Source organism: Cornus florida, unplaced genomic scaffold (genome assembly GCF_030987335.1).
Source record: "Cornus florida cultivar Cherokee Brave unplaced genomic scaffold, ASM3098733v1 CherokeeBrave_3.0.0_Hap2_Chr05, whole genome shotgun sequence".
Classification (NCBI taxonomy): Eukaryota; Viridiplantae; Streptophyta; class Magnoliopsida; order Cornales; family Cornaceae; genus Cornus; species Cornus florida.
Window position 1 is genome coordinate 86,087,044 of NW_026775575.1, and position 13,517 is coordinate 86,100,560.

Here is a 13,517-nt window from a genome sequence, read left to right on the forward strand (position 1 = left end):
CCATTATGAGTAAGAGATTTTGAACCTTAATTATTGATATTGACTAAACTTCAAACTGAGCCAAAAGTTAGGTTCCGTCTATTCTGAATAACCAATGTAAAATTATAAGATCTTTAAATCACTTCTCTCGCTATAATTAATGGGTACTAATTGTGATATTTCATTTCACAAATCACGTCATCAGAGAGTATGGTTTGAGACCTTTATGTATAACCTTAGTTTTTTAGTCTTTCCATCAAAGACTTTTAAATTTACCTAAGAAAACCAAGAGTTACAAGAGATTTATTAACTCTTTATTAACTTTAACTCTTCATTAATTGTTCATTAAGTGAACAATAACTTCAAGAGTTACTAAAGAATCACTTAACTCTTCATTAAGTGACCACTAACTCCAATTCCATTAGTGAAGTATTAATCATTTAATAAATAAAAGAGCATATATGTAACTCAAATCAAGTTAGAAGTGTATCCATCTTTGCACTTTTGGTTTTTCATATAGGTGCACTTAATATTGGATCACCTTCCAATTAATTTCTTAAAACCCTCTTCATGGAAGTATCTAATATATCATATGTGTAATAATGTAAAGGCCACATTAAAGAGATAAATTTCTAACATGAATTTCATTCTTGGGATGGATAGGGAATGCCAAACTAGGTTGTGCCATGGAACATTAGGAAGGGCTTCAACTAATTGTGCAACTGTGTGGCTAAAAGAGTACTTGCCAGTAGGGGATGGAATCCACCTTTTAGTATTACTTCTAGATGTACAAGGGGCAGGTAGAGTGAGCAGTTCTGGAATGGCATTGGTGAGGGAGGTAGGGAAAACCCAGGAGTTATCAATAATAAAGCCGTCAACTGTTGCTCTTTCATTCAATCCATCTCTGATAGAAGATTTGCTATGAATCTAGAGCATAGAGGCCCCTCTGGAGCCCAGTTACCCTACCAGAAAGATGTAGTAGCTCCATTGCCAATAGAGTGTTTAACGAAAAGCCTAGCAGTGTGCCTTAGTTGTAGCATTTTCCTCTAACTTTAAGAGCAAGGCTATAAGAAGTTTAGAGTCCACAAGTTCCTAGACTTCAGAAGATAAAAGTGACGCCATTTGATCCAGAACCTATTGGACTGATCTGTTTGAAGTTCCCAAATAAACCTCAAGATTCCTGCCCTATTTACATTTTCCAAGTTAGGAATCCCCAACCCACCAACAAGTTTAGGGGTGCAAACCTTACTCTAAGCAACCTTTGAGCCTGAATATTTCATTTCTGGACCTGACTAAAGGAACCTTCTAAAGATCTTGTTTAGATCATCAATAACCCCCCTTGGGCAGGATGAAAATATTACACCAATAGTTCTGAGTAGATACTAGAACTGACTTGATCAATTGCAGCCTATCTGTATAGGATAGTGACCTTGAAATCTAGTTTGTAACTCTATCGGTGATTTTACATACCAAAGAACTATAGTGCTGAACTTTCAAATTTGTAGAAATTAGTGGCACACCAAGGTATCTAACTGGGAGAGATGCTGCTTGAATGCCAAGTAGAGAGGAGATCTGTTGTTAAGTGTGATCATTGATTCCAGAGTAGTACACAACATTTTTAGATAGGTTAAGAAATCAAGAGCAGACTTAAGGACTGAGACTGAACAAATGTCTCCATGGCAAAATAGTAGTAGGTTATCTATAAAGGATAAATGAGTGATTCTTTGCTCTTTACACCTCCAATGATACTTAAATGAAGACCCCCTTCCTACATAGTTGGCAACAATAGATGAGAATGCATCCATAACAATAACGAAAAGGAAGGGGGGAAATAGGATCCCCTTGCCTAAAACATCTCTTCCCTTTAAAGAATCCCTAAAATTCACCATTAAGAGCTATAGTGAAGGAGGGTGAGGAGATATAGGCTTTGATGAGAGAGACAAACTTTGGAGGATAATTGTGCAGTGATAAGCAGCTTAGGATGAAGTCTCATTTCACTGAGTTAAAGGCCTTCTTGAGGTCCACCTTGATGGCACACCTTGGTGGTTTGCTATGCTTGTGATAACTTCTCAGTAGCTCATGTGCAAAAAGGATAGGGTCTGTGATTTCTCTACCATGGACAAAGGTAGATTGAGCTTGATCAATTAGGTTTGATAGTGTTGATTGTAACCTGGCCGCAAGCAACTTTGAGATACACTTGTAAATGGTATTAACACAAGTGATAGGTCTATAGTCATGGAGTGAGGTTGGATTTTGACATTTAGGGACTAAGGCAATGTATGTATTGTTTGCCTCAGCTAGGAGATTACTATTCCTAAAGAATTCAGAGATTGCTTTTGTGACTGACCTGCTTACAATACTCCAAGCCTTTTGGAAAAAGAATGCATTAAAATCATCAGGGCCAGGAGCTCTATTCTTGTTGAGGTTCAACATACAGCTTTGGATTTCCATATTGGATGGTATCTTATCTAGATAAGAATGTATGATTGTTTAGAGGGTTGGTTCAACCCTCTAATGTTACATGTGAGAAGAGAAATCATGAGAAGGGTGGAGAGAAGTGACCTCCAAGATGTCTTGGGCTTGCTGAAGAACCCTCTAGCATCAACCCTTGAAAGATGTTGTCTTTCATTCTTGTAAATTTCTTTAAACTCCTTGCTGACATTCTCTTTTCTTGTGTTGGTGGAATACAGGTACCTAGATCACTCAGAGATAACGTAGGCAACAATAGATTGGAGAGGTATTTGTTGGCATGACTAGTCAATGGAGAGCTGGTTGCTTGAGTATGCTTAACAGGCTTGGGGCTTATTGTTTTAAGACTCTTGGGTTCCCTGAACTTCTTGTGTTAAGGAAATGTGGTTGGAGAGGCAGTGGAGGTTGAGTAATGAACTGGCATGGATGATGTGCTTTGTTTGTGAGTGGTGATTGGAATGGATTTTGGTGAAGAGAAATTGAGCTTCCTGCTACATAGAGGTGAGTGTGGTGGGGATGAAAATGTGGTGTAGGACTGTGAGTTAGAATTGGAGTTGCTGGCAATTGTATTGTTGGAGGATGTGGTTTGGGGTAATTGGGATCGTGAGTCTAGGTTGTTTGTGGAGTCTTCAATATTGGTGTCAAGTCGATGTAGTAGAGAGAAATGGTTGATATTTGAAACTTTTGCTGTGAGAGAAGATGAGGGCTTGGTAACATTTGCAATTCCTTTGTTCTTCTTCTTCCTTACTGTAACCCACTCAGTGGATGGCTGAATTGCAGGACTATAGTTTTTAGTTGTAGGGGAAAAGGGGCCTGAGTTGTTGACAACACCCTTCCTATGGGGGTGATTGATGTAGGTAAGAGGACAGTTGGCTTCTAAGTGGTTGAGGGCCTTGCATTTGGAGTAAATTTTTGGCAACTATTGGTACTTAATTCTAATGTCCACCATGGACAGATCATCCATTCTGAGCTGAACATCCTGCTTGAGATGTTTGCTGAGGTCTAGGTTAACACAAATCCAAGCGAACTTCAGCTTGGTCCTTGATTTTGTAGCTTCATCAACATACAGAGGCTCCCCTGCAGCACTTGCAATATGGCTTAGCCCCTTTGCAGTCCAATAGTTAGGTGGAACATTAAAGAACTTTGTCCAGATAGGTAAGTAACCTAGTTGTGCCAGGTTGAGGTTGGTTGACCTTGTTCCATTTCATTAGTGAGAAGGGATACCCAACTATCCACCAGGGGCCATGGGAGAGAACATTATCCACCTGTGATGGAGTCTTGAACCTGAAGATGAAATTATTCTCCCTATGTATTGTATCAGTGAGGCCAAAAGTTTCTCACAGTTTTGTTGCAGCATTCTGAACTACTTTGAAAGGAAGTTTTTTGTGGATGGAAAACCCCACCAAATGGTAGGAAGACCAGAAAGCCAGTCCTTCATCAACAACCTCTCTTGGTGGTTCGATGACAGTTGAGTATTCAGAAGTAGGAGCAAAGTAATCAAACTTCATTTTGTTTGTGCCTAGTTGTACTACATTTGACCAAGTCAATGTATCAGAGGTAGGGTGTAATGAAGGGTTAACTGTGTAATCTTTTGGTAAATCATCTGTTTTATCTGTTGGATGTGGCATAACTGGTATAGTAGCTGTGTTGTCTTTGGGTAAAACAGTTGTTTTGTCTGTTGGTGTATAATGTGGAGGTGGTTGGGCTGTATTTCTAGGCTGATTGTTGAGAGTAGGGGTAGTACCATGTGGAGAGCATGTGTTGTTATTACCTTTTTGGGTAAGCTATGGAGGAGTCTCTGTAGCAGTGGAGGTTGGTGGTGGAGGTAGAACAACTGTTGATTTAGTTGGTTTTGACGTATCACAAATCAATGACACCTACTAAAAATCAAACACTTGACTATTTGTTAACTTTAACCTTCATATCTTAATTTATGATTATTCGGAACATAAAACTTGAAACCAAGACAAACAAAATATATATAAAAAAAAATCCATATTTTATTATTTACTAAAATAAAATATAAAGAATTTATATAATACAATTTTTTTTTTTTTTTTAATATTTGAAATTAAAAGGGTATTTTGGTAAATATAATAATTCTCTTTCCCTTTTGATGTTATTCAAATTAACAAACTAATATTTTCTTACAACTTTCTTAAAAATAATTTATAGCTAACCAAATATAAGGAAACTTTATTTTACTTTCCATCAAAGAGAAGACTATTATTGCTTTGTTAGAGTTTGTTTGGTTAGCATGAAGTAGATAGAAAGAAAAAGAAAAAGAAAGTATTTAACTCTTTTAGGAGTTTGGTTAGAGTAGAAATATATAAAAAGAAGAGAAAAGAGAGAATTGCGTAAAGGCTTGAATGAGATAAATTACCCATTCACAGCTCTAGTATTTATAGATAAAATGAGCACATGCTCATATTACAAGAAAGGAAACTAAATCAAATCATTGCATATTCTATGCCTAGACATATGCGTAAATAAAGTCAAATACATGATTTGTGACTATCATATCTCACAGATAATATGGTAAATCGCATTCCATGATTTGGGCCTATCATATCTCGGCTATTATGGTAAGTTATACCATAAATCGTGGTATCATAAATGCTAACACTCCCCCTCAAGTTGGTGCGTGGATATCTGAGATGCCCAACTTGGACAATGCATTCTCAAACACAATCTTCCTGACGCCTTTTGTAAGAATGTCTGCAAGCTGCTGAGAGCTTGCAACAAATGGAGTGCAAATTTGACCAAAGATGATCTTCTCTCGAATGAAGTAACAGTCCACCTCTATATGCTTAGTCCTGTCATGCTGAACGGGATTTGCTGCTATGCTAATGGCAGACTTGTTGTCGCAGTAGAGTGAGAATGGAAGCGACACTGGAAGGCATAAGTCTGTCATCAAGGTTTTCAGCCAAAGCAACTCACCTACCCCAAGAGCCATAGCCCTATACTTTGCCTCTGCACTAGATCGAGAGACAACATCCTGCTTCTTACTGCGCCAAGTAACCAAGTTACCACCAATAGTGGTACAATAACCTGAAGTAGACCTCCTATCTGAAATTAATCCTGCATAATCAGCATCTGTCCAAGCCTCAACACGTAAGTGACCATGATTAGCAAATAAAATACCATGGCCTGGACACCTTTTTAAGTAGCGAAGAATCCGAATAGCTGCATCAAGGTGCGGGGCACGAGGAGAGTGTATGAATTGACTCACGACACTTACAGCATAAGCAATGTCAGGTCGAGTCATGGATAAATAGATGAGCTTCCCCACAAGTTGTTGATACTCACCAATATCTGACAATAACTCCCCCTCAGAATCAGCCAACCGATGATTCTGCTCAATCGGAGTATCAGCAGGATGAGCGCCAAGCTGACCAAAAGCAGAAAGCAAGTCAAGAACATATTTGCGTTGAGAGATGAAAATGCCAGTCTTGGAGCGAGCCACCTCAATGCCCAAGAAGTATCATAGGGGACCAAGATCCTTAATCTCAAACTGACGGCCAAGATAGCTCTTAACCTCATTAATTCCGGTAGTATCATCGCCGGTAAGAATAATATCATCGACATACATAATGAGAGCAACTGTCTTACCGCCTGAATGACGTAAAAACAAGATATGATCAGCTGCACTTTGATGGAAACCAAACTTAAGCATAGCAGTGCCAAAGCGATCAGACCAAGCTCAAGGAGACTGGGCCATATAGAAAACTACAAAGACGACATACCATACCAGAATGAGCAGGAGTACGAAAGCCCGGAGTAGGAACCATGTACACCTCCTCCTGTAAATCACCATTAAGAAAGACATTTTTAACATCTAACTGAAATAGAAGCCAAGATCGAATTGCAGCAACGAAAAATAATACACGGATGGTATTCATCTTGGCAACAGGGGCAAAAGTCTCTTGATAATCTATGCCATAAGTCTGAGCATAACCCTTGGCAACCAATTGGGCCTTGTAACGAGCAACTGACCCATCTGGATTATGCTTGACTGTAAACACCCAACGACAACCCACAACCTTTCGTCCAATAGGAAGCGAAACCATGTCCCAAGTCTGATTTTTCTCAAGTGCTTGTAGTTCTTCTGTCATAGCATCACGCCATTGAGGTTGTGCTAGCGCATCTGCAACACTGGAAGGAACAGGAATCGAGGCAACATAAACAAGAAAACTCCGATAGGGGGGTGAGAGAGCATAATTAGAAACAAAATTATAAATAAGGTAAGTACAAAAACGTTTATCCTTTCGAAGAGCAATGGGGTGATCATCAAGCGAAAAAATAGCTTGAGAAGGCGAAGCTGGTGTCGAAGGAACAGGGCAGTCGATCGTGGGAGTAGAAGCTTGTACCTATTATCTCCGATTATAAACCTGTGAAAAAGGAACAATTCCCTCTGCTGGAGGGGTATTGCGAGGAGGAATTATAGAAGAAGAAACAGGTAGTGGTAGAGGAGTTGAAGACGGAAGAAGGTGATCATCCATTATATTCAATGGGAACCATTCATTCTGAGAACCAACTGAACCACTATAGTATGGTGTATGCTTAAAGAAAGAAACATCCATGGATATAAATCGCCGACGACTGGGAGGATGGTAACACCTATAACCTTTTTGAGAGTGAGAATAGCCCAAAAACACACACTTCAAAGCCTTTGGGTCAAGCTTTGTACGAGTTTGCCCCAATTGCTGAACAAAGCACACACACCCGAAGACTCGTGGAGGAATAAAAAATAGAGATGAATTGGGATGTAAGATTGAGAGTGGGGCTTCAAAGTTAAGAATCCTAGAAGGAGTCTTATTAATGATGTAAACAGCGGTAAGAACTGCATCTCCCTAAAATGACTAGGGAACATTCATGCCAATGCAGATTGCTCTGGCTAAGTCAAGGATGTGGCAATTCTTTCTCTCAGAACGACCATTCTGTTGAGGAGTTTTAACATTAGCCAGCTGATGCGCAATCCCAAATTCTGTACATAACCATTGTATCTCCTCATAAGTGTACTTTGTACCCTGGTCAGATCGAAATTTTTTAATGGTACGACCAAATTGAGTCTGAACCATTGTCATAAAATTTTTAAAAATGGTGTATACCTCATTTTTGGTTTTCATAAGATAAACCCAAGTAACACGACTATGATCATTAATGAACAACATGAAATATCAAAATCCAAGACTAGAAGTAACTGGGCAAGGACCCCACACATCTGAATGAACAAGATCAAAAGGTGTTAAAGTAGATTTATTACCACTAGCAGGATAATTGGAACGAACATGTTTAGCCAGATGACATGTTTCACAGGATAAATCTGACACTGTCACGTTACAAAATAAGGAAGGAAATAAATGTTTCAAATAACCAAAAGAAATATGTCCTAAACGCATGAGCCAACGCATAAGCTGGGCTTTATTAGATGAAACAATATTAAAAAATGAAGCTAAATGTGCTTGCGGTGACAAAGGAGCATCCAACATGTATAAACCGTCCACTTCACGCCCATTGCCAATCGTCCGTTTCGACACCAGATCCTGAAAAATACAATGAGAGGGAAAGAACGTTATACTACAATTTAATTGTTTGGTAACGCTACTAACAGAAATAAGATTTGTAGTCAACTTTGGAACATGAAGTGTATTTGACAAAGTTAATGAAGGAGTAACTGATATGTGACCCTTCCCAGCAATGGAAGATGGAGAGCCATCCGCAAGGCGGACCTTGCGTTGGCCAGAGCAGATACTATAAAATTGGAAGAGTGAGGACATACTAGTCATATTGTCTGAAGCACCAGAATCAATGATCCATGGTGTTGAAGATGTAGATACGCTATGTGCAGACGCAATAGTACCTGAGTGGGCATAAGTGGAGGTTGGCTGAGATGATGCCTCCATTTGGTTGAAGAATTGCTTGAACTTGTCCAAATCAGCTTGAGTCAAGGTAACTGTGGCAGAAGATGTAGAGGCAGGGTTGTCAGGAGTTGACAATGAGACTGGTTGTGTAACAAAATATGCAGAGGATCGAGGCTGTTGTTTCTGTTGCGGTGGACGTCCATGTAGAGCATAACAACGAGATTTGATGTGACCAATTTTTCTGCAATGGTCACACCGTCCAAGTTGTCGTCCTAGAGGAGGACTGGTGGTAGTGCTTTGAATTGACTGGGATGGTGTAGTTCCTGAAAGGTTGGGAATCCGAACTGCCATAGCAGAATGATCAACAAAAGCAACACCTAATGGATGAGTCCGGCGGCTCTCATCTGACAACACATAGGAATATGCATCCTCAAGAGTAGGGAATGAAGATAAGCCCAATAAATGAACACGAGCATACTTAAACTCGTCGTTCAACCCGGCAAGAAACTGAAACACTCGATTATTCTCCACAATTCCTGCATATAAAACTGCATCATAGGAATACTTCCAAGAGTGGAAGGAATTATAATATGACATCTCCTCCCAAATAACACGAAGCTTGGCGATGTAACCTGAAACTGTCAAGTCACCCTGAGAAATCCTGGTGATATCTTGCCCCAGCTGGAAAATTCGTGCATTATTCTGCCTCTGAGAATAAGTGCGTTGAACTGAATCCCAAATCTGCTTAGCAGTCTTCATAAACATATAGCTAACAGCTATGTTTAGTTGCATCGAATTGACTAGCCAAGACATAACCATAGTGTTATCTGCAAACCACTGTGGATATGCCTTCTCTGACTCAGCTGGCTCTTTCTCAGAATCAGTAATATAGCCAATCTTGCCTTTGCCACCAATGAACATCTTGGCAGACTGTGGCCAAATCAAATAGTTGGAACCATCCAACTTCACTGTGGTGATTTGAAGTCCTGGATTTTCTGATGAGTTGGTGGGAAAAATGGCACCACCACCCATAGAACGTGAGCCAAGAGAATTAACAGTCGAGGACTCTGAATCTGCCATAATCTGTCACACGACAATAAAAAGAACTCCAAAAACACCACAAATTCTGTTAATAAATCAAAGGGTCTCCTCAGACCATAAACAATGTCTCCTCAGACCATTCCCGAAAAATCCAAATACATACCTTTTTTAAGGAGCGCTGCCCGCTTACATATAGCCAGACAACCTCCTCCTTAATATTCGGAACCTCTTTGTAAACTAATTTTTTTTTACCCAAGCCCTTCTAGGTGTTGGAAACCAACTATCCCAATTTACCCAACCCTAGAAGAGTGAAAAAGAAATTGTAAAACTTAAAAATACCTGTTTTTGATCACAAAACAGCAACACAGAAAAACATGTGTAGGCAACGTCACACGATGTCACAAACAGCCTAAGGTAGCTTGTCGCACAAGTAGCAAGGCTGCTGAAAGGTATGGAAATGTGTTGGCTCTGATACCAAGTAGAAATATATAAAAAGAAGAGAAAAGAGAGAATTACGTAAAGGCTTGAATGAGATAAATTACCCATTCACAGCTCTAGTATTTATAGATAAAATGAGCACATGCTCATATTACAATAAAAGAAACTAAATCAAATCATTGCATGTTCTATGCCTAGACATATGCGTAAATAAAGTCAAATACATGATTTGTGGCTATCATATCTCACAGATAATATGGTAAATCACATTCCATGATTTGGGTCTATCATATCTCGGCTATTATGGTAAGTTATACCATAAATCGTGGTATCATAAATGCTAACAGTTAGCGTGAAAAAGAAAATTGTCAGGAAAGTAATTTTCTTGCAACTGCTTAATTTTCCTCAAAATTTTTCTGACATAAAACACAGGGAAATTTTACTTTCACGTAAAAGTGATGCCTTCGCATATTAGTTTCCTATTATGCCCATGTCACCCTCATCACTTTCTCTACAAACTTCTATAACAAATGAGTTTCATTCTTTTGTAAATTGCTTGTAAGATCATATAAATACTAATTTAATTGTATATAATTTTATATCAAAATTAAAATTTTATTTTATTTTCCTTCCACAATTAATAATGATTGAGAGTGATATATATAAATCTGAGTATTTAGTAACATACTATTGGGTAAAAAACTAGGTTAGTGTCTTTATGTATACAAGTTTTTAAATTATAATTTAATTCATATATATATATATATATATTTTTATACATAGAAATTAATTTAGTTTTAACTCTACATATATTATATGTACCAAACTAATTTAGTTACAAGTATTTTATTTCTATTAGACTGAAGTTACCATTTATCCTCAAGAATTTTCGGATCAAAATTTTTTATTAATTAAACTTGTACCTATAATCACATATATCTAATTATGAAATATAAGAAGACAAATACTATAATGTCCCTTAATTTATCTTTGAACTTAAAATTTAATTTTGTTCATAATTCTGGAGATATGATAGTATCTCAAAAGAGTACAAAGTAATCTTTTATTCATAATTTTGTTAATTTTGGGTAATTTTACTATGTTCCTCTGAGGATCATCCTTCAGATCTTGGAAAGCTCCAAAGACATGTCTTAACATATTTGTTAAGAAATGTTCATCTCAGGTTTTGATTTATAAGGTGGCTGCTTATTTGCTTAGAAAAAATCAACTGTATATTACAAGATCTTAATATATGAATATGTCTATATATCTTCATGATCCTTACAATTTGGTCACTTTATTACTTTCCTGTATGTCAGTAGGTCATAATCACCAAACCCACACGGTTTTTCTCTTAATTTTACCCCCAAAAAGTTAATTTACAAATATTAGTGAGGAGAATATATATATATATAACTATTAATAGAGAAAACAAATTAAAGATAGAGAATCTATCATTCTTAAATTTTCCTTACTATCAATTTGTTTAATTTATTATGAAAGTTACTTTTTAATTTTTTTATATTTAAAATATGATAATGTAATAAAAAATATATATATTTAAAAGTGATTATTTTTACTCTTTTAAAATGTTAACTAGTAGAAAGTCCTCAAACCCCGTCTCCATTAGTCCTTACTTCCAAAATTTAACCCCTCCAAATAATGTTACATGTTACATGGTTCGTTATTTAGCTGTAAACTATGCGGATTCAATTGGATGAATAGTTTTATATTCGTCACCAGTCAACAGACTCACCACAGGTAGTTTTGGGCTGCCATGTAACATCAGAGAACATTAAGGCCATCAGAGAACATTAAGGCTGGTGAGGTTGTCAAAAATTGATAAATAAGTCGTTTTTATTAAATTTTAATATATTTATTTTCTTTATAAATATTTCATTAACAACCAACACCAAAAAATAAAAAAACAATTTTTTAAAAATATTTTAAATCCAAACAAACACCAAAAAATAAAAAAATATATTTTTAAAAATATTATAAATCCAAACAAATAAACACGGGCATTTACATGTAATACTAAAATAAGCCAAAAAAACAAATGTATGTGGCGTTTCACGATCCAAATGGTATTGAAGAAACCATAAATCCGGATATCCACACTAAAGATTAATGTAGCGTCCAAGCCATTATACCCAAGAGGAACAATTTATCCCCCAGAATTGGTAATGGACGCAATTAATCATACTATTACAAAAACACACACAAAACACCAATATTGTGTGATCATCAATTTTCCATATTGAAAAACGATGGTAGAGAAACGAGTCTGTGCTCAGTGGAAGGAGAAGTCGTTTATTAAAAAGGCTCACGGCAGAGACATAATAATAATGCCCCCAATCCCACTGCCCTAAAACACACCATAGGTGTCTCATCTCATCATAGCATCCACATTCCTCTTAACCCATCACTTTAAAATTACAAGAATAATAATTTTGCAGCATCAATTGTATTTCTACTAAATTAAATTATATATCCATGAAACTAATAAAATAAACAAATATATATATGAAAAATATGGTCAAAAAAAGGCTTCAGTGTGTGTAACAATCAGATCATAGACAAATAGTCTCACTGAAATCCGCTAAGATAATTTAAATTATCATCATAAGCCACTTTACATGAACCCTAATTTGTAAACATATTCCAACAATAATTATTTTTTGAAAACTTGGAAAATCAATAATAAAAAAGTGAAGGTCTAATAGATCAAATAAAAGGATTTTTCCCTAAATACCCAGGATGATTCTAGATCCAAAACAGAGAACTAATATTCTAATAGATCAAATAAAGGGGGTTTTCCCAAAATACCCAGATGATTCTAGATTCAAAACAGAGAACAAAAGTGAAAAGATTTTTGGTAAAGCGTGCTCAGACAGCCAAGGGTTTGTCTTCAACTTCTGGGTTACCCAGAGTCAGAAACTCTAGTCCACAAATAGCTTCATCACCACACCAACACATATCTTTAAACGAAAAAACAAACAAACCCAAAAGATTAAATCTAAAATAGAGAATTATAATGCAAAAATAAAGCCCTAAATTAGAACTGGAAAAAAAAACTGACGAACAGAAGAGGAGAGGAGAACAGAGGAGAGGCAGAAAGAAACTATAGAGATATGAAAGTCAATTGGTAGTTTCGTGTATATATATAGATATCATATAGGTTTTTGTGCGTGCTAGGGTTTCAGAGTAGGGGATTGCGGCCATACGACTCTTCGACATTTAATGGGCCGGTAGTGGTATAGTGGGCTTAGATTACTTAGACCAATTAATTTTAGTTGGGCTTATTTTAAAATATTTAAAGCTACCCAATTATTTTCTTTTCTCTATTTCTATAATAATAATAAAGAACGCACTTTTTAGAAAAAAATTGATTGTAATTAAATAATTTATTTTGCACGTAAATGTATAATAATATACTTTGTTTCTCAACTAATTGCTCTACTCCCTAATGACTTAGGTAATGCAACCTTATTTTAGTTTTTTCATCCTAGCAAGTAGCAATTCTCAAACTCATTGTGTCCGGACCTTGAATCCTAATTATAGTATTTCGCAGCGTGGAATTAAAGTATTGGAATCGGAATTGATGGAATTGGAGAAAATTTTGGTTTAATTTTATGAGTTACTTTTCGCCAATTTCACAAATTTCAATTTCAAAACTTCAATTTTACTTATGTCAAACACAGCATAATAGATTTAGATACCAAT

General features: G+C 36.6%; 1 protein-coding gene and 4 non-coding genes across 5 annotated transcripts; all 5 read right to left on the minus strand.

Annotated features, from left to right (window-relative positions):
- Nucleotides 1-8,562: 8,562 nt before the first annotated feature.
- LOC132309614 (uncharacterized) lies at nucleotides 8,563-9,233 on the minus strand. The gene is made up of 2 exons (XM_059807906.1): nucleotides 8,791-9,233; nucleotides 8,563-8,656 (listed from the first exon to the last, which is right to left on the minus strand). The coding sequence occupies exons 1-2, from the start codon at nucleotides 9,231-9,233 to the stop codon at nucleotides 8,563-8,565; spliced, it is 537 nt and encodes a 178-aa protein (XP_059663889.1).
- Nucleotides 9,234-11,848: 2,615 nt separating this feature from the next.
- Nucleotides 11,849-11,976, minus strand: LOC132310948 (small nucleolar RNA snoR80). The gene has a single exon (XR_009482776.1). It is a non-coding gene; the product is annotated as a small nucleolar RNA snoR80 (small nucleolar RNA).
- Nucleotides 11,977-12,079: 103 nt separating this feature from the next.
- Nucleotides 12,080-12,198, minus strand: LOC132310927 (small nucleolar RNA Z152/R70/R12). Its single transcript, XR_009482757.1, has one exon. It is a non-coding gene; the product is annotated as a small nucleolar RNA Z152/R70/R12 (small nucleolar RNA).
- A 140-nt stretch (nucleotides 12,199-12,338) lies between these two features.
- On the minus strand, nucleotides 12,339-12,424 carry LOC132310926 (small nucleolar RNA R11/Z151). Its single transcript, XR_009482756.1, has one exon. It is a non-coding gene; the product is annotated as a small nucleolar RNA R11/Z151 (small nucleolar RNA).
- A 248-nt stretch (nucleotides 12,425-12,672) lies between these two features.
- Nucleotides 12,673-12,766, minus strand: LOC132310922 (small nucleolar RNA Z157/R69/R10). Its single transcript, XR_009482753.1, has one exon. It is a non-coding gene; the product is annotated as a small nucleolar RNA Z157/R69/R10 (small nucleolar RNA).
- Nucleotides 12,767-13,517: the final 751 nt, after the last annotated feature.

Excerpts from the sequence above, each read along its gene's own strand:
- LOC132309614 (XM_059807906.1), bottom strand. The coding sequence starts at position 9,233 with ATGTTCATTGGTGGCAAAGGCAAGATTGGCTATATTACTGATTCTGAG. Across the intron at positions 8,657-8,790 it reads GGGTTGAACGACGAGTTTAA|TTCGGATTCCCAACCTTTCA; the intron begins GTATGCTCGTGT and ends CTGCTATGGCAG.